General features: G+C 41.1%; 2 protein-coding genes across 8 annotated transcripts in view; one reads left to right on the top strand and one right to left on the bottom strand.

The window, feature by feature from the left end:
• prrt4b (proline rich transmembrane protein 4b) overlaps nt 1–13,276 on the top strand; it is a 51,180-nt gene extending 37,904 nt beyond the window's left edge. For all 3 annotated transcript variants that reach the window (XM_020599520.1, XM_020599518.1, XM_020599519.1), the window contains exons 3-4: nt 3,705–3,860; nt 9,728–13,276. In XM_020599520.1, coding sequence (XP_020455176.1) covers nt 3,705–3,860; nt 9,728–11,772 — 2,201 coding nt within the window. In that variant the 3' untranslated portion in view covers nt 11,773–13,276. The remainder of the gene's footprint in view (nt 1–3,704; nt 3,861–9,727) is intronic.
• A 642-nt stretch (nt 13,277–13,918) lies between these two features.
• The window catches only part of impdh1b (IMP (inosine 5'-monophosphate) dehydrogenase 1b), a 14,454-nt gene continuing 8,250 nt past the window's right edge, over nt 13,919–20,122 (bottom strand). For all 5 annotated transcript variants that reach the window (XM_020599524.1, XM_020599525.1, XM_020599521.1 and 2 more), the window contains 12 exons: nt 18,705–18,806; nt 18,536–18,610; nt 17,730–17,936; nt 17,546–17,633; nt 17,238–17,437; nt 16,959–17,049; nt 16,749–16,844; nt 15,399–15,542; nt 15,119–15,263; nt 14,852–14,995; nt 14,672–14,755; nt 13,919–14,317 (listed from right to left, as the gene is read on the bottom strand). In XM_020599524.1, the coding sequence (XP_020455180.1) occupies nt 14,296–14,317; nt 14,672–14,755; nt 14,852–14,995; nt 15,119–15,263; nt 15,399–15,542; nt 16,749–16,844; nt 16,959–17,049; nt 17,238–17,437; nt 17,546–17,633; nt 17,730–17,936; nt 18,536–18,610; nt 18,705–18,806 (1,398 nt within the window). In that variant the 3' untranslated portion in view covers nt 13,919–14,295. The remainder of the gene's footprint in view (nt 14,318–14,671; nt 14,756–14,851; nt 14,996–15,118; nt 15,264–15,398; nt 15,543–16,748; nt 16,845–16,958; nt 17,050–17,237; nt 17,438–17,545; nt 17,634–17,729; nt 17,937–18,535; nt 18,611–18,704; nt 18,807–20,122) is intronic.

Below are 20,122 nucleotides of genomic sequence, written 5' to 3'. Positions count from 1 at the left end.
TAATTATCTATTTGTAAAAATACAATATCCCTACTGTCAAAATGCTATTTTGCTCATGTTTTTTTGTTTGTTAATTTAACTATTTTACAATATTAAAATCACCTTTTCAGCTCCAGTTGACACTTTTTATGTTGTTTCCCAAACATCCAAATTCCTCTTGGATCACACTGGCTCTTTACACATGTCGCCCAACCAAAAGCTTCACAACAGCAACTAAATGGACCTTGACATTGTTTTGGGCTTCTGTTTTGGATACTTAGGGAGTAATGTCTTCTGTACAAAATGAACTTCAACAATTATTTAGTGATAAGGCTGAGTGCTGGTAGCGTAAATGCTGTTTTACATGTGCAGCACACACAGTACAGCCATTCCAGATGTTTGAATTCCCACACTGCTTTACACTACCTGCACGAACGGTGCTGGATGTTATATTTTGTCTCTGGTGCCCAGTGCTATGTCTGCACTTGTTTTCAGTTGTGCACTGTGGCTTGGCACGTGAGGGCTGCTGTGGCTGTATAACATTATTCCAAGCGCACACTCAGCGAAACCGCCACCTCCCCTGTGGGACCATCCTCTCGCCGGTCGCTGTTTATATATGCTGAACATGCCTGGTGTCATTTAGTCTTCTCCACCCCTCCCTCCCTTCCTGCTCCCCTCCTCCTTTTGTAGTGATTTCGCCTCTGTACAAACACAAATCCCTGTCAATTTTTCCACAGACAGACATGTCAGTTATGGTTGCTGTGAGGGGTGGAAATGTCTTAGCAGGTCGAGAGAAGCTTGTGGTTATCAAAAAATGATGGAAAACCAGCAGAATGGTCTGTTTTCTGCAGTACTGCATTAGAATCTTGCAGCATTTAAATGACTACACCTTGTGAAAGGACACAGGAGGAGACTAACATGAACATGAAAGCGTGACACCCCCGCATTATCATACACTATCCTGATGTGAATATGTGTGCTGTAATATATTTTAAAGATACACACAGTGACTTATTTCCCAGCTGGATTTGTTGAACATCTTCACCATGCAAGTGTGTGTGTTTTCATTAAGAAAGAATCCATATAGTGTTGCCCTTGAGGAGGCCATCGGGTACATAAAGAACAAAAAAGCCCTGCATCTGTGTCAGATCTACTACAAAGGGGCAAACCAACATCTGATATCAAGGGCAAATATGAGAAGACGAAGCAAAAAAGGAGGGTAAAAAGGAACTGAGGACTGAGGCTGATGAGATGTGGGGGTTGAAAATGTACAGTAGGCTTTCTAAAGCTGTAAATTTTCTTCCACAGAGCTCTCCTTGATCCTGCACTTCCATTTCCTCCTGACACCTTTTCCATTACTTTCTGCCATACTTTCTGTGTTAGGGTCCCCAGCACACATTACTACCTGCAAGGATTTATTCTCTTTGATCTGAAGCCAAACAGCCAAAGTGTGTCCATTAATGGATAAACTGATTAAAACGATGGAATTACACATAAAGCATGTGACATATATATCTGATGCCCCTGTATCCAAATGATATAAAAGAAATTGCTTTAATGAAAACAGAGACCACTGTGTTATCTTCCCATAATGACTCCTTTAACTAGAGTCTATGAATTAAAAAAAAAAAACGTGACTGTTTAAGGATCTGACTCACAGCATTCTGGTTGAATGAACCTCAGACTGATCCAAATATTACTAAAAACACTATGGATTATTCCTCACCTTTATTCGTTTTAAGAGTGTAATGGCGTTAAAAAATGTTGTGAATCCCTTAGTAACCATCTTCAGTTTAGCAACAACATGATGTGATTTTGTGCAAGCATATCAATAAAAAATCTAATTGAATTTTCCCAGTCTTAATATCCCATTTTTATGCATCTGATTATGAGCATTCAACTCTCTGCGGCACTGCTATCCAACCCATTCCTATTATTTCTTATCACCCTAAGCTCAGTGTGTTTGTTACAAACCCACGCATGTATTCTCTCACCAGCTCGCTCAGGGCTTACAGTATGTAGCTACAACAGAGTGTAATGAAGAGCAACATCATCTTGTGTTCATTATTCCTGGAAGCTGAAGCTAATGAGGAATGTCTGAAACACTAGTGGAAAACTACTACACCAAAATTTAGCTTAGGCTAGCTCCCAGGATCTACAACTGAGAATGGCTCTACAGCATAAAAAACATAGATCAAGGTGATTAAGACCAAAGGTAATTAATTATGTATGTGTTAATTAGGAACACAGCAAAAATGATGATTTTACACTAATGTGGAAGGTTGAGCTGTTCAATAAGTCAAATGACAATAGTCCACTCAGCTAATGCCTCCCTCTCTCATCCCTTTTTGCTCTTATTTTGCTGCATCAGCAGTAGTCTGTAAATAGCTGGTCATCAGTACCTTTGCTTGTGATGTGCTAAAGACATGGGTTCTTCTGTTTGTATGTGAGCGAGTGAGTGACTGCATTTGTTCACTGTCCCTAGCTGATCTTGTTAGATGCAACACTGCAGGCACGTTAATGTGTCTGTACTAAGACGCTACAGTGATCTCACTGTGGTGGAAGTGTCTCCTTCCAATTTACTCGACACGCTCAGCAAACAGCTTCATAATTACGATACACTCTTAAAACAAAAAAGTTGAGACAAAAAAGTTCAAGGTACTTGAGTTTTGAGTTCTTAGATCAAATCCACCAGATAATTTCACAATAAATTCTCATATGCTTTTACATTTTGGAAATACTTTCTCATTTGAGTTGCATATGTCTACAGTATCTTCAAGTCTTACTTGAAATGCCCTAATAAAAGGTGTATTCAAACCACTTCACTTTAAATATTTCAATGCTGTAAATTCAGTGCCACCTAAATGTTAATATTAAGTACACAGCAGTGGTTACAGCAGTGGTTAGCTGAGATACAAACTCCATTACTTCCTTTGGCTGAGACAGACCTCCAGCTGTGTGGAGGCCAACAGTACAATAACTGATGAACAGATTTTACCTTGGAGACTTTTAGAGCTCACAATCAACCTGAGCCTGCATGACCTAGATTATAAGATAGTAGGCTGCAGTGCAACTCATTATTCCTCCCACAAGCCTTATGTACCTGGTATCTGTCGCTTCTTCACAGAGTTAGCTCATCAGCGTTTATAAATTGGTTCTGGTCCAGTTAAAACTGTGCCATGTTGTACTAGAAGACATCAGAATCCTGTGCAGAAGGCTGACTATACAAGCACATTTTGAGTATATCAAAGGGAAAAGAGAATGATGTGGCTCTGTCATGTAGTCATTATTTAGTAATTCTCTCTGTCTCTTGTTTCTCTTTGTGAAATGATGCTTTGCCTTGTTTACTTCCACTTTGTAGCACTAAGACAGATGATTGAACAAGAAGTCTGGATTTGTGACAGACCAGGATGGACACACCCATGCACACACACACACAAACTCCAGGATGTCAATGTAATTAGACTACAAAGGGCCAGACCACTGTGCTATGGATGACTGGCTACAACTAAGTGGATAACAGGCTGATCCATTTGACAGAACTGGGTTAAGAAATATCGTCCTTCCATTTTCTGCAGTGCGGGGTCTCAGATGTTCTGAGAGCAGAGAAGATGGGTTAAACTCCAGATTTGCTAATCTGTTTTTTTTTCCAGGCTACTTTGAGCTCTACAGTGTTGTGTACTTTAAACTGTATTCATCGGGTTAAACTGCATATGTCTTCCTAGAGCTGCCAGAAAAAGATGATAAGGAGGATGAGGAGGATGAGGAGGCTGAGGAAAGTGTGGTTCCTTCAGCTGCAGATGGGAATGGTGACACAAGGTTGTCAGACATTTCCACGCCATCAGCTAAGCTGCTAACAACATCCCAGCCACAGAGCATAGGTAAGCAACACAACCCTTTAGATGTAAGTACACACTGTAGCTTACTTCCCATCCATTTTTATCATGTGTTTGCACTGCCATACTGTAACAAGGACAACTAAAAGAACGGCACGCCGTTGATTTCAAAAGCCACCCTTTAGCTGTCTGTAACTCTGACAGAAGACTGGAAGAAACAGTTACCCTGCATCTTTTGCCCGAAGCTATGAGTGTCCTGAGATGACTTTTGTTGTGATTTGGCACTATACAAATAAAACTGAATTGACCTGAAATTGAATCATTGCTTCCAAAGGGAGGAGGAAACTGCTGATTCAAGTTGTGATTCTGTAGAAGACCAGAGAACATACAATAAGAGACAGGGAACAATGCCCACGTGTTAAACAAACATTTCTCTGTACTCAGATAAATAAACACTGATCTGTTCACAGTAGCAGTCTGGAGTATTGACTGTGTTGACCAATGACAGCAAAGTGCTTTACAATTAAGAGTTTCTGCACGTGGCACTTTCAGAAAACTAAGTATTATTATTTATTAAAAGCAGCGTAACCACTGGCTCTCTGTTTTAATGTACATCTTCATTTGAGGTATAAAGGTTGTTCTATTGATAAAAGCAAAATGCATCAAAATGCATTGGAAACAAATAATAATAATAATAATAATGTATTATGCCTGTACTTGAAGCATGTGATTTAGACATTTACTGAAGTAGCAGAAAAAAACCAGTAGACCAAAACACATCTGTGTGGAGCAAAAAGGAGACGGCACCATTCTCCAAGTTAACACATGAAACAAAGCGAAAAGCAATACAGGTATTTCCTTGTTTTCTACATTAATTTCCACCATTTGAGTTGCATAGGTTTGATTGGTCCTCCCTTAATGAAGTCATGTGATTGTTCCCTGTAGTTTAATGGCACCCAACTGGGAAAATAGCACCACCAGCTGTTTATTTTGATGAACTCCTAATGTTCTAACATCATAATGGTAGAACATGAAAACACACTAATTTGCATTTTCTCAAAATTCGGTTAGAGTTTGCACTACACTTGAAGACCTGGCTATTATCAACAAGTCTCATGAAAACATACAAAACCAACAATATTAGCATCTCTCCATATTTCTGACCTACAGCGTCCTGTCTATAGCTCAGTCTTGAGCTTACTGCATTTGTTGACAATAAGAAAATATAGAATGTCACCAGATTTATTCTTTAAGATTAACCAATAAGATATCTAATCCCATTGTAAAAACTAATATATTTATTTATACATGCATTAGTCTATTAGATAGCATATGGCCTGTTGCTCCACCATCGTTAAGCTGATTTCTGGTAAGATATGTTTGTCAAAACATCCACATTTGTCCCAGTTCACAGGAGCAGATGTAACCCACATTGTCTCGCCCAGAATAGCAGATGTTGTCAAAAATAGATCTGTCAGATGTTCCACTTGCCAATGATGGGACACTATGGTGCCATCTAGTTTGATGTGTCATGACTGAGGGAGTGAAACAATGATGTTACTAGTTTGCTGCATGTACACAGACTTACAGTTATGATACAAGTTCTCACACTAGGTGCTCTTGTCCAAATGTTTACTGTAGGAAGCAGATTAAACACACACATCTTCTCCTAATCAATATACAGCGCATGATCCAACTGCTCACTAAACTCACTGAGCTCTCACTATATTGCTTTTTCTGAAGTGAGCCAAATTGAAAAAGAAGGCAATCAGATGAAAACAACATGGAACTCTCCAGGTAATGATGCAGAATCAACATGCAGCCTTTCAAAGATGAGTGTGGGGTGTTTGCCGCTGTAACCTTCACCTTTATTACAGCAGCTGACGGTTAAGGTGCCTGAGGTGACACCTGTCAAGATTTACACTCAAAATAAGACAGAGCCCCTGAGCAATAATACAATAATGTTTCTACTGAGACTAAAATGAAACTACTCCTGAGGGGAAATGATCTATGAAACGAACTGTCTAGTGTGGGTTTGTTTCATTTTTAGAAGTTTACTGTTCATTTATCTTTTATAAAGCCTACATGTTATCAGTCTGTATTAATATGTGGCTGAATGGTCTTAAGGCAGCTCTGGGGTCTTAAATTCTCTTGATTTATATTGAACTACACACCTAATAGTCACAGTAACAGTCACCTATTAGCTGCAGGCATCATAACAAATGGGCTGAATGTAGAATATTATCATTTTGATCAAATGAAACCTTGATGTACAATTTTTAGGCTATTGATGACAAATCTGGCTGCTCTTTTATGTTTCCCTTAAGATGAATTGTAACATTACCTTTTCATCTAGTGACTTTATAAGGTTAGTTTTATTTTCATGCACCTTTGGTTTGGCTAAATACTTGTAAAACTGTACTGTTGTAAGTGCTAATGTTAGCATGCTAAAACACTAAAGCAAAATGGTGAATGAGATTAAATTTTAGAAGTTTTATTAGTTAAAATGACCTCTCAGTTATTGTCCACAGAGGGCTTTGCTTTCAGTATGTGTCTGTCTACTGTTGATGTGTGAGCTTGTGAGACTGTTCCCACCGGAATGTGTCAGATGACCGAACACTGTGCAGTGAAACTCTGATCCATCCTTGTACTGTAGCCACCACCACATACCAAACCCTGTCCAGACCACTGAGCCAGCCCGGCAGCTCAGATGTGACACTTCTCAACATGAGCAAGGCAACAAAACATGGCACTCGGTCAATACCATCACCGACTCAATGGCTTCCAAGTCATCGCCCCAGAAAGTAAAACAAATGGACAGACAAGTCTGGCATAACAGTACAGAACCCCACCTACTTTATCAGTGGTCCCCACAGTCAAAATGCCTGCAGTTGTGTTTGTTTTACACTGCAGCCGCAGTTCGCACACAGCTATTGTCTGATTTGATAGGATGATTTAGTGTATTTAGTGACTCATTGAAAGTTCCTGACTTCTCATCCTGTCACAATCTGGATTTCTGAAATGTGTTGTTTACCAAATACCTGCAAAACAAGGACTTCCCATCACCCACAGCTGTACTTTGCATTTAGTGCAATTAGCAAATATTTGCATACATGTTTAACTAAGATGTTAACCATGCCCGCTTAACATACAGTATGTAACATATACACTTGCTTAAAATGCATAAGGGGGGCATCTTGACAGCAAGTTTTACTTTTTGTTATTAAAGATTCTTTAATTTATAAAATAAATCTGCACTAAATCAAAGCCTCTCAAAAACCAGTGGATCCTTGTTTTCCCTGCTGTTGAGGATGAGATTAAGCTTCAAAAGAAAGCTGAAAGCTGCATCAAGCTAGACTAAAAGACCCACAAACAGCTGGCAGTGGGATCATATTTCCTTGAGCTTGACATTTTCATCACACCCTGGGACTGTGATTCAGCTATGGGGTGAGGAAGAATGATAAAGACGTCACTGACAACAGAGAGACAGCAGGAAGTGCTAAAGCCTATGCAAAAGCACTTGTGAAAATCCTCTGCCACTTATGGACATCTGTGTCAGAATAAAGCATGACTTTGTTCAACAGCAGTAATGAGCACAGTAAGTGTCAACAGCGCAGACACGTGCAAATACGCAAATGCACACCGCCAGAATAAACACACAGACACCATTTGTACAGGAAGAACTTTAACATTAATCCAAGTGAAAGGACTTCAGGCTGTGTGCAGCATCATCAAAGCAATGTTAGAGGACAAAAAGCAGACACACACTGTCAACCATTTAATTCTCCCCCTGGCACTGCAGAGCTCCACGTTAAACATAATGGAAGCAGCAGCTGCCCTACACTGGATCTATAAAACTGAAAGAATCAGAATCAGAATTAGCTTTATTGGCCAGGTGCGTTGGACACAAGGAATTTGACTCTGGTACAGCGGCTCTCAATGTTCATGTACATATATACAATATACCAACATAAGGCTGTGTAGTATAACAAAATAAACAGTGTAAACAAGCAATAAACAATGCAAACATTAGGAAGCAAGATAAAAATAGAATAAAAATGGAGTACTTAAACATAGAGACCTGTACACATCTGTATAATCTGTACAATGTGTATTTACTGGTATTGCACTGAGGGTTATTGTCCAGTCATACTGTCCTGGCTTAAGCGTTCATCAGAGTGATGGCCTGGGAGAAGAAACTGTCCCTGTGCCTGGTTCTCTTAGTGCACGGTGACCTGTAACGCCGTCCAGAGCGGAGGAGTTCAAACAGATTGTGTCCAGGGTGTGAGGGGTCTGCAGAGAAGAGGCAAAAAGCAGCAGTAGCAGAAAATATGAAGCACGGGAAGAGACTTGCAAAATCCAGGACAATCAGAGAATAGTGACAAAACTGTCCCAGTTTAAAAATAACTAACCCACCTATGGGAGTTTCCCCTTTTTGAAGGCGGGTGTTGAAGAGAAATCATAAATAAAAGAGCAAATTAGGAGAGCAGGACAGGGTGGGAATAGAATACGACCTATAAAAGAACCTTAAAAGACAGATGAGAAAGACTTAAAACAGAAATACTCAACCACATGAGTTCCACTTTTAGGTTTACTTAGGAAACAAATAAGACATTTTAGATGCAAAGATTTAGGGCTTTGCAGTGCTGATATCTGCACATTTAACTTCATAAGCTAGCTCATAATGTATTCCCCAGACATCACGAAGATGTTTTTAAATCCCCCTTTCCCAGTTTTACACAACAGTGACAATGTGTTAGCTATTTTCAGCCACGTTTCACATGTAAAATAAGCCATTCAGCCACGTTTCACATGTAAAATAAGCCACTAATCTCACTCTAAAATGACTGCAAAATATCTCTATTAATGTACATTAGGCCCATGTAATTTACTGGGCTATCGGTTTATCTTGTTCATGTATCCCTGTTAATTTGGCCCATTAAAAAACCTGGCTCTTTATGGGGGAGAGATTGTCCTAAATAAGTCTGCAGCAAAATGACTGATGAACCTTTGCGCATGCAAATGACAGAGATGGAATTAGAAGCTACTTCTCTTCCGCTGCATGACTTTTTTTTCTTAATTTATTTGTATTTATTTTTAAGATGCCATTATTAAGCTAAAGGTCTTAATATGTTCTTTTCTGTGGTGAAAAGACAGCAGGCACGTGGTGACGGTTATGTTTTATGGAAAAGAACAAACTCTATGATGCGAAGCTCAGTGATGTGGAGACATCCTTTGTCTATTTGCCCACATGTGTATGAAGTAACTTATGCTATGTCCTATTCAATCATCCCCCAGTAAGTGAATAAACATGTACAGTTCAGACGAGCTTTGCAGGCGTCTCAGTAAAGTTCACACCAAAAAACGTATAAACAGTTACTCCTTAATTTCCAAAGCTAAACCAATTAGAACCATTTTCTTCACAGCACTAAAACATGTCTAATACAATAATTAACTGTACTGTCATGGTAACTAAAAATGACTCTTGTAATGAAGAGAAACTTGCTCTGAGGTTCTGAATGGGTTGATTTCTCTCTCTCTCTAACACACACACACTTCCTCTTTTGGACCCAGCTCAGTTTGAAGGTGCCTTCTTACAAGCTTTTAAACAGAATTAGGGCATCAAGAGGAAATCACTCTTTCACCATCCTGGACATGAGCCAGTTTTTATTTATTTATTATTCTTATTGTTATTTTAAACTTGGATAGTTTGGACTTTGATTAAATGATTCTGTACTTTCTCGTGAATGGACTGTTAGTAAACTTTTAAGTAAGGATACGCGTTTACAGCTATTGCCATGTCTATTTTTTTTTCTCATTCTCTTCCTTTTCAGTTACTTATTCAAAGCTTGTTTATCCTACTAGCTGTTCCAAGAGAATTTAATCAAATTGACACCATACTTTCTTTCCAGGCATTCTCCCAGAAACTCTGAATATTCCTCTGTACACTGAAGACTGGATATTTGAACCGGTAGACAGTGACACCACCTTTCTTCCAGACTGCAATAAAGAACGCTCCAGGATCTGCAACCTCTCAGATATCTGGGATTCCACAACACCCTCAGATGTAAAACCCCTACAAAACATCACTGCCACGAACCAGTCAATCAACCCCTTCCTGATCCCAGCTCCACCCATGCTGGTGCCCCTGTACACCGACTGGAACAGTGCCATGGCAGCCTGGGGCCTGGCCTGGGAGGCACATGTTTATGGTGCTGGTTGTGTCTTTGCGATGTTAACACTAGCCTCTGCGCTCAATTTGCTCTGCTTGCCACTGCGGTGCCCATCTGGATGTGGCTACTTCGCCCTGGTCAGCCTCTTCCTCCTAGCTGCCGGCAGTACCAGATCCTTCTCCCTCCTGTACGATGCCTACGGTCACCAGGATCGCTTACCCTCCACAGAAGCCTCACTTATGCTCTATGAAGCCCCATTTCCCTGTTTGACTGCAGCTTTTGGTCTGGTTTTCCTGCTCCTCTCCATGCGCTCAAGAATGCAGCTCTCCTACTCAGCCTTCCAGAGACCCTGTTTCCTGGCCTGCTTGGTTGTCCTGCATTTTGCGGCTGCATTCGGTCCGGTGACATTACTGAAGTTCTACCCACAAAAGCCTTCCCTTTGCCTCTTTCTGTCACTCATCTCCCGTGGAGCCTTTGTCACACTAGCCACATTTCTGTCTGCTGCCTATTTTGTTTTCTACATATATGTTAGGGCAGACTCCAAGCACATCTACCACCTGAACAACACGTCCCCCACACCTGCTGAGCGCTACAATCGCTGCCCCTTTGCTGAGAGCCGGGACTGGGACCGTGCAGCTGTAACAGTTTGTCTTTCAGCACTGTTTTCTTTGGCATGTGCAGGACTGCAGCTGTATGCAATGCTGAATGCTATGGGTGTTGCAGGTGGAGAGGAGGTCTTCCACCCCTGGCCCTGGTGGGCTTTTCAGTTTAGTTGCAGGCTGTGTGAGCTCGGGGTTTGTCTCACCTTAGCCTTGGTGGTTGCACAGCCAGTCTACTGTTCTGACCACGTTCCAGCTGTAGGAAACTGCTGGACTGAACTGTTGGCATCCAAATCGTCCATCCTCCCTGGGAGCTACCAGTGGACCCTAAACCAGCAGGAAAAGCTTGCTATTGTGGATACAGTAGGGCTTGGGGAGACTGAGAGCCTTCCTCTTTACACTCTGATGGATGAGAGAATTGGAAGTAGTCTGAATGGCCTAGACTTGCTCTACCACAGCAATCGGGCATTGGCATACCGAGACCTGGACTTGGATATAGAGTTACAGAAGTCAGAAAAACCTGAGGACGGAGGACACAGAGAGCCATCGGGCGGATCCTCGTTTACCAGCGACTCCACTGCAGACCTGCGGCCACCTTCGCCCATCAACCTGCGTCGCAGCATAGATGAGGCACTCTTCAGTGAAGCCCTCTTTTCCATGAGCCTCTTTGGCCCTGCTAGGCCTATTCTCTGCAGTGACCTATCCATAAACCACCACTGTACACTTCCCAGCAACAGCCTCTGTGATCCTCTCTCATCTGACCCTGGCCTTTATCGGACTTCTTCCTGTGTGGAGATGGCCATGCAGCCACAGCCCCCTGCTAACCAATGTCAAGGAGAAACTGTTGGAGGTGCTCCATTTCCTTCCCTGCCCTCCTCCTCCAGTTGTTCATCTCCTGAACGCTGGAGGGACACTTCTTCCTCTTCCTCACTGGTCCTCTGCATGAGCCCAGACAAATGCGCTCAACAACTTCTCCAGCAAGGGGACATGGACCATGTGGGACCCTGTGGCCACCAGACCAATGCTGACCCACAAAGGCACTATCAAACACTGGGTGCAGCCTCACAGGAGAGCCTGGACCTAGACATGTCATCTGAAGCAGATCGATCTGTACAGGAAGAGTTCATTAGTGTTTGCAGACAAATCGATGCTGTGAGCATCTGCAGCGAGACTATTGACTTATAAAAGGACAGTCAAGTCAAACAAGGGTTACAGTGAGGACTTGTTGCAAAGGGTGTCTGCTTTTTTGCAGCCTATTTATAGTGCATGGACGTTTTTGCATACACTATAAAAGACATAGCTGCCAAAATTCAATTTTTGAAAGATTGATAAGCTTTATGTGCTTGTTAGTCATCGTCGCTGAGGGTCTAAGTGCCAAGAATGTCAAAAGCCAAAAGGTAATTTTCAACTTCTACATGTTTGATAAAGGCTTATGAGGTCTGACTCAGTGAGAAGAACAGTAACATTTTACTAAGAGGAGATAATGAATTTATTTTTATAAATGTTTTTGCTTTCCAACATTCCAACATAGTTAGTGACTGAATAAATTATATACTACTGAAGTTATACACTCAGATTCTGCAGAATATCATTGTCATTAAATCTCACATTGAATAAATGGGAATTAGAATTAAGTTTATCATAACACAAGTGCTACGCTTCTTAATGGCAGTTATGGTGCAGCGCTGCCCTCTACTGATAAAACGCACACAATGTTACCTCATCCCTCTAAATTTACCCCCAGTGGACTGGAGGACTTCAATAAGCATCTTCTATGACTGGCTTACTAATTTATGTGCAATCAACATTGCTCAACACCTTTTAATAAAGTTTGCTTTTTAACATCTGGCTTCTTTTACTCAAAGTCTATGACAATATTGTGCAATATGGGGTCATGTTAATTAAGACACACAGACATTTTGATTTCTTTATTTTTTTTTCCATAGTGAAGAGCAAAAGTAACTTTCCTCTGTTTTACTGTAAACATTTTCTGAACAGATTTTCTCAAAAATCCCTAATTTATTGAATACCAAGTCGTTTCTGTCCATCTAAACAGTCCTTCTTTACTGTACGGTTGTTGGACAGAGAAGCTACAAGTATGTTCTGCTAACTGTAGCTAAAATCATAAAAAAGGTAAACTTATTGTCACTCAGCTTTTTAGATGGACTAACAGGGCTTAGTTCTGACAAAATATTTTAAAAACCTGAATTCCCTCTTGAGGTGGGAGACTGAAAACAAGCAACAGATAATTTCATCTGAATACAGGTATACTTCTTCATACGAATGTGTGAATGTAGATTTTCTCACGGTCTATAACATCTGCAAAAGGTCTGTTAATTGAAACCCTGTGCAGGGTAAATTAGCACACTGGAGACAGCAACTCAACTCTTACAACACAGAACATTTAAAAAAAAGAAATCTGGCAAACGGGCCATCCATATGAAAATGACAGAAAAGCCTACTGCTACACAATCGGAATGATAAACACGATGACGACACTGTTTCAAAGTATGAAAAAGAGACGACAGTGATGCATTACCACGATCCCGTTTCAGGGTACGTGTCTGGTCAAAAGAAACAGAAGTAAACCCATCGCAGAGAACCTACGCAACAGTGAGCACAGAAATGAACTAGTGGCAAGCCAAGAAGTGACTCCTGCCCATTTTGGTTCTGAAGTTACAACAGAAGAGTACAAGAGGAAGTGTAAATACATTTGGCAGTATGTATGTAATTATAATAAAGCAGAATATAAATATAGCCGTGTTTGGCTTAGTGAAAAAAACAAAACAAAACATGCATATCAAAACCCAATCATGTTCAATTCAAAGCCACAAAGACTATACACGTTTAATAAAGTTCATCTAAAAAGTATCAAATTATGGTTCTTGACTGATCAATTTTTTTCTTCTACCTGATCTTCAGCTATTGGTCCCTTCTATGAACATATGAACACTGAGACGGGACCCTGATGATGTGGCCCAATATGTCTCAAGGTCTACTCATTTCCACTGGCAGATACCAAGACCACAGAATAACTGCCTTGAGCGATACAGTATCTCATCACCTCAGAATCCACTATACACTGGGTGTATGCGCTGAAATATAAGCAGCAACTCTTCATCAAGTAACTCATACCTGCGATAAATTAAAATGCAAAAATAATAAGTTTCCCCATCAAAGACCTTTGCATATAGAGACAAAAGTGTGTAGTCTTGTTTTCTGCACAAGTACTAGTGTGATTAAAAGCTGGGATGTGTGAGGCTTCTGACAGGCAGCTTGCTGGTAAACATGGATCCCACAGTAAGGTGGGGGGGGGGAAACCACCTTCACTTCCCAACACACATTCAGACACACACCTCATTGTCTCACTGCTAACATCACACACAAACACACGGGATCCAGCTGCACACTCAAGATACAGGTGTGTATGTCATTCCAAACCCTGATGCGCCACTTATTGAGTGCAAGATCCCAGGTGTTCCGAGAGTCGGGTGTCAGTTTGAAGAGTCTCACTTTGCTACGGTGCCTCTTTCCTCCCCAACACAAGCTGGTTTGGATCAGAGAGAAAGCAAGAGTGGAACAATGCTTGGAGGGCAGAGAGGGTATAGTGGGGTGGTGTGTATTTTAACAGCGGTGGCGGTTTAAGTTTTGGTCACTGTTCGATCGGGTATGTTACGTGCACCGCTGATCAGAGCTCCATCCCCCTGTTCAGTAAAGCCGCTTCTCGTAACTGTGGAGGCCAAGAAATATTGGAGAAAATCAGTGTTTGCTCTAAAATAAATCATTTTTGCTGCTAAGGGCTTTAACTCCTATTCACATGCCTGAAAAACTGCATCCATCTGTTATGTCATTTTCACTTTACTGTCAGCAAGATTAGTATAGTAAAGAACACAGCTACAAGCAACTTTTGGGAACTACAGAGCAGGTTTATTTTACATTGCAGCATCTGCTCATGTCAGCTCCTAACAGGAAGTATAGTTATAATGGATACAAGCTGTTTCTAATGATGCAATCGTGCGAGAGTCAAAGAAGAGTTTCTATTCCTGCTTCTGGGTAGATGATATACAGATGTTTTTGTACTTACGAGTGAAGTCCATGAACGCCTCCTTCAACCTGTGCAGACATGGTCCGCTTCTCAAACTTCAGCTCTCCGGAGTACATCATGGAACTGAGAACAATAGAAGCATTGTGAATGTTGTGAAATACAGTGCACGTAAACATTAATATCCCTATTATAACCAGTAATCCATGCAAAACAACTCACCGGAGGACAGACAGACTCTTTGCCCCAATGTCCTGGCAGCCATGTTGGATACCAGCTATCAGGTATGGTACAAACTTGTGAATGGAGCCCTTGTCCTGGACTGAGCCAGACACACCCTGGGCTACCTTCACCTTGTCACCCTCGCTGCATTAAAAGACATCACCCAATTAATACTCATACAATAACAAAACAAACAAACAAACCCACAACAACATTGTACCAGCTTCACTTGGACTTAGCTTTCATGACTTATGACCTCCAACATACCTATAGTAGCGTTTCTGGCTGCTGGTATTCTTCTCCATTGCATCTAGTGAGCCCATACCACGATACTTTTTCAGCCGCACACCATCTGAGAAGAAGTACTCTCCTGGAGCCTCAGTGGTTGCTGCTAGCAACGAGCCCATCATAACTGGAGTGGGAGAGAACCATGTCTATGTTTTAATATTACCCAAGTGTAACCCAAGCTAAATGAAATATGAAGAATTAGATGAGGTCTTTTCCTCCACAATCTAACAGTTCTGTGTCACAATATTTAAAATCTCACCAGTCGATGCTCCGAGTGACAGAGCTTTCACCACATGGCCCACAGTCTGAATGCCACCGTCGGCAATCACTGGCACGCCGAAACGCCTGGCATACTCTGCTACCTTGTACACCGAGGTCCCCTGGGGCCGCCCACATGCCATGACTAGAAGGAAGAAAGCATGTTGAACATGACTGCCATGGAAAAAATAAAATAATAATAAATCACACAATATGCTCTGGTGATGTAGAAGAGAAGAAGTTGGGACGAGAACAAATCAGCTGCTGGTAACATACATTAGGTTCATGTCCTCTGTTACAACATGTCTCCTCTGTTCTCATTGGCAAGCCCAATCTGAACATGAGGCCGGTCCCCATGGCAACCCAGGATGGGGCCTCAGCAGATCACCATGACAACTAGGAGTGGTCTCTGGGTATTTGTTACCATTAGTAACTAACAGCCTTCCTTTCTTTAGCTCTTAAAAGAGATAAAGAACAGGTATAGCAAGGATGAATGTGCCACAGCTATAGATTCAGGCACTTTGTTACCAATATGTTTACCACTGTATTCATATCCACAACTAGCACTTACTGTTAAGAAGGCTTGCAGTTCACACAGAATAAAATATAGCTGTCCTTAGTTTTACTGGACAGTGTGCAGGCCTCATGCAAGATACCAGGAGCCAATCAGCAGCTACATTAAAATAGTGCAATTCATGAACCATTTTTCTTAAAAGTTCTCCATCTTATTTGTTTTGAGCCACTAGAGGGTCTAGGTAAAATCCTGACCATGCTAGGCTGTTAATGTTACCAAAACAAACACAGTAGCTTTAGATACCAACACACGCAGAAGGAAGAACACCACTTCTGAACCAGAAAGTCCTTTGGCTGCTTTTAACACACCCCCTGCCAAAACACAAAACTGATGTTTGCCCTGCTTTTTGCTCTTTATTTGCTCTTTGTGGAAAAGATGCCACCTCTTCAGTCTGGCAGCCACTGTTTCAGACTTTTAGCTGCAGAGTGCTCCTCCATGGCTGGCTGCTTGAAAGGACTACTCTGAAAGACGCTTCTTATAACCTTGGCTTGGTTGCGGGGTACAGGGCACTAATTTATTAAGCACATTTTAAAAACTCAGCTTAGAAAATCTAGAACAACAACAACAACAAAAGGGCTCTAGGCAACAGAGTCATAGAGGGGGGGTAGGATAGTGGAGAGACAACATCCTGTCCCATTTACACTAGCTTTATCAGACAATGTGTCAAATCTGCATCTAATTAATCCACTTATGCTTTTCCAGTGTCTTGACAATTCCAAAGAGAAAATATGCTGCAAGTGTGTTCAGGCCATGGCATTATATAACAGGACTGAGTACCTTCCTGTGTGATGCAGATGGAGCCACAGCCCATGCCCACTCTTAGGGCGTCCACACCAGCATCGATCAGGTTCTTGGCCTGAGATGCTGTAACCACTGGAAAAGAAGAAAAAGAACGGTCAGAAAAGATGGACAAATATTTTACTACTATTATACGAACTCTTCCTGCAAAAAGGAATGTGTGCCATGTGCTTCTTTTGTCAAACTCACCATTTCCTCCCACCACTTGCAAATCTGTATACTTCTCTTTGATATAACTGATCATGTTGATTTGATACAGTGAGTTGCCTTGTGAAGAGTCCTAGAAACACCAAAACAGTCATTGTTGAAGTACAGCAGTCTTAATGCGTAATACAGAAGGAATGCAAACAATGTACTGTATACATTATAAACACATTTCATACAAACAGAACAAATAAAAATTCAGAACAGGTTGGCACCAGTGAAAAGATGTGGCTCAACCACAATTCAGGCATCACATACACCTACCAGTACAATGACATCCACTCCAGCCTGCACTAACAGGTCTAGCCTGTATTTATCATCGTCCCTGGTGCCGATGGCAGCGCCACACAGCAGCTGTTTGCGTGAGTCTTTAGAGGCCAGAGGATAGTCCCTGTTCTTTTTCAGATCTGTTCTAGCGATAATGGCCACCAGCTCGTCGTTATCATTAACAATGGGAAGCTTACCTGGTTACAGACAAAGTGGAAAAAGACAACCAAACAAAACAGGCTGTTGATTTACTCTTATGAAAGAGACAAGAAAATGATGCTTTTATGCAGGAACTTTTTATTCACCTTTTTTACTACGCTGCAAAATATCATTGGCTTCTTTCAGTGTAACACCAGCTGGAGCCACAACCAACTCCTCCCTCTTAGTCATAGCCTAAGAGTTAACCAGCACAATTTCAATGTAAAAATAATCAAATGAGTGAATCAAATGACTGATGGACAGAGTTTCTTATAAACACAAAATACACACCTCCTCCAGAGGTTTGTTATGGTCTTTCTCAGAAAGGAAGTCAATATCTCTGGAGGTGACGATGCCCACCAGTTTGCTGCCCATTTTGCCCGTCTCTGTGACAGGAATACCAGAGAAACCATGTCTTACTTTGGCCTCACACACATCCCCAACTGTGTGCTGTGGACTCATCACAACTGGGTCTGTGATAAAACCTTGCTCAAACCGCTGGAAACCAAGAGAAACCAAACCAAAATATAAATTATTAGCATGTTTTCATCCTCGTCATCTGTGCACAGCAGCAAAAGCAGAGCAGAAACCAAACACTACACAAACACAACCAGAAATGAACAGCAATATGCAAACACAATAAGATAACAGTAAAATTAACAAACACGCACACACCAAAACACAAAGAAAACAATTACCATAACCTATATAGGGACAAGATGGGAAATGGTTCGAAATTAATGACAACAAGGTACCAGTTTTTAACAAAATACTGAGACCATTTAACACAAAATACACTTAAGATTTAAATGTTAAAACTTTTCTTTTAATTCTCTGTACAATCAGAACCCAGGTTATGCTGGCCGCCAGGAGCTTCCCGAGAACCTTAAGATCAACTTCCGCTCTGTAGCTATGATGGTCCCGGACCGTCAGATCATCATTAGGGTAAAACTGGCCAGCTGTGGCTTTATAGACAACATGGAGCTGGCTCGCAAGTTCTTCACTCTTTACAAGCTGTGTGGGGAGCAGCTCTCCAAACAGGTAAAAAAAAAAAAAAAAAAAAAGTTTTGTACATATGAAATATTATCTTTGTTTACCTTAACCTTGCGGACCTCATTAGCTTGGAATTCTGGTGTGCAGTTGTGGTGAATGATGCCAATGCCTCCCATTAGCTACCCAAAGGAAAGATGTGGGAATTTTAGAATCATGGTGTTTCACAAAAACAAATAAGTCATGTTCTTTTACAATATTTAAGCAGTATCTTACCGCCATAGCAATTGCCATGGCTGACTCTGTGACAGTGTCCATGGGGGAGGAGATGAGAGGGGTCTTCAGTGTGATCTTCCTGGTCAGTGCTGATGTCAGATCCTGACAGACATATAGAAATGCTTGTTTAAGTGTCTTAATGTGTGAAGTTTTTTTCTTTGCTGTCATTTTATACATGCTCCACCAGGGGGCAGACTGAACTAGGGAGCTGTTTAGCCGTCTCCTGTTGAACCTTTGAGTAATTATTTTACACCGTCAGTGAAGGGTACAAGCTCACATAACAAAGGCCAATACATGATGACTTTTATAAAACCAATGTACATTACAAGAGCACCTTTAAAGTAACAATGTACATAATTTTAGCTTTGGTGTGTTAAGTCTTAATCTGTGGTACGAGATGTTTAGACAAAATAAAATCCACATCCTTCATTGTCCTTGCTCTCAGGGACAAAAACCTGATACCGTCTGGAAATGTGGAAAGAAGCTATACTACAGTATCTCCAGCAGTCAGAGTGGACTTTCACTTCTGATTCCCACAACAGCAAACACCAGACTTCTGTTATCTTCAGCTGGAAGAGTGAAAATAACATTCTTAGCACATGGGAAAACAAGCTAATGAGATCTGTGGTGTCCAAGCATTTACTCGTTATCGGCGACACACAAACTATAGCAGCTGCTCGTGTTTTTCCTCAGGGGTTCACGCTAAAGGCAAAAGAAATCACCTAACACCACTTCTCTACTTCAAGAGCACAACTGCACTAAACAGCTAAATTTAACAGAGAAATATCACAAGCCCAAAAAGAATTTCCCACAACAGCTCTATGCATCCTCTTCCTATTTCCAATAACTTTCCCAGTACAGGCGGACCTAAAATTATATTACAAGGTTCAGTCTGATCTGCTGAGTCACTGTGTGGACTTTTCAAAGCCGTGGCTGAAGCCAAAATGTGGAAGCATTTGTATTACAGTGGTCCCTCGCTATAACACGGTTCACCTTTCGCGGCCTCGAAGTTTCGCAGATTTTTTTTTTAAGTGCAATTTTGCATGCTTTTTGCATGCCGTGTCTCCTGTACAGTACAGAAATTAAATTAGTTAGTTCTAAAATCCATCATTATTATTTATAGGAAAACGTTTATACAGTATTTTTATTCATTTATATTTATTATTTTTCTACGAAGGTTTGAACTTTGAGAGTGTTTAAACAAGAGGGAAAAGTGTGAAAATGTTAATGCCTGTCTGAAAAAAAGTGTATAAAGTGTGTAGTGAGGGGTTTTACAGCCTTAAAAATAAAGCTGACTACTTCACGAATTTCGCCTATTGCGGGTTATTTTTAGAACGCAACTCCCACAATTAACGAGGGACCACTGTATTCAGGCTTAGTTTCCATTAAAAAAAAAAAAAAAAAATTAACCGAGGGGT

This window comes from Monopterus albus, unplaced genomic scaffold (assembly GCF_001952655.1).
Source record: "Monopterus albus unplaced genomic scaffold, M_albus_1.0 scaffold41.1, whole genome shotgun sequence".
NCBI classification, from domain to species: Eukaryota; Metazoa; Chordata; class Actinopteri; order Synbranchiformes; family Synbranchidae; genus Monopterus; species Monopterus albus.
This window is presented reverse-complemented; position numbering and strand designations above follow the sequence as displayed.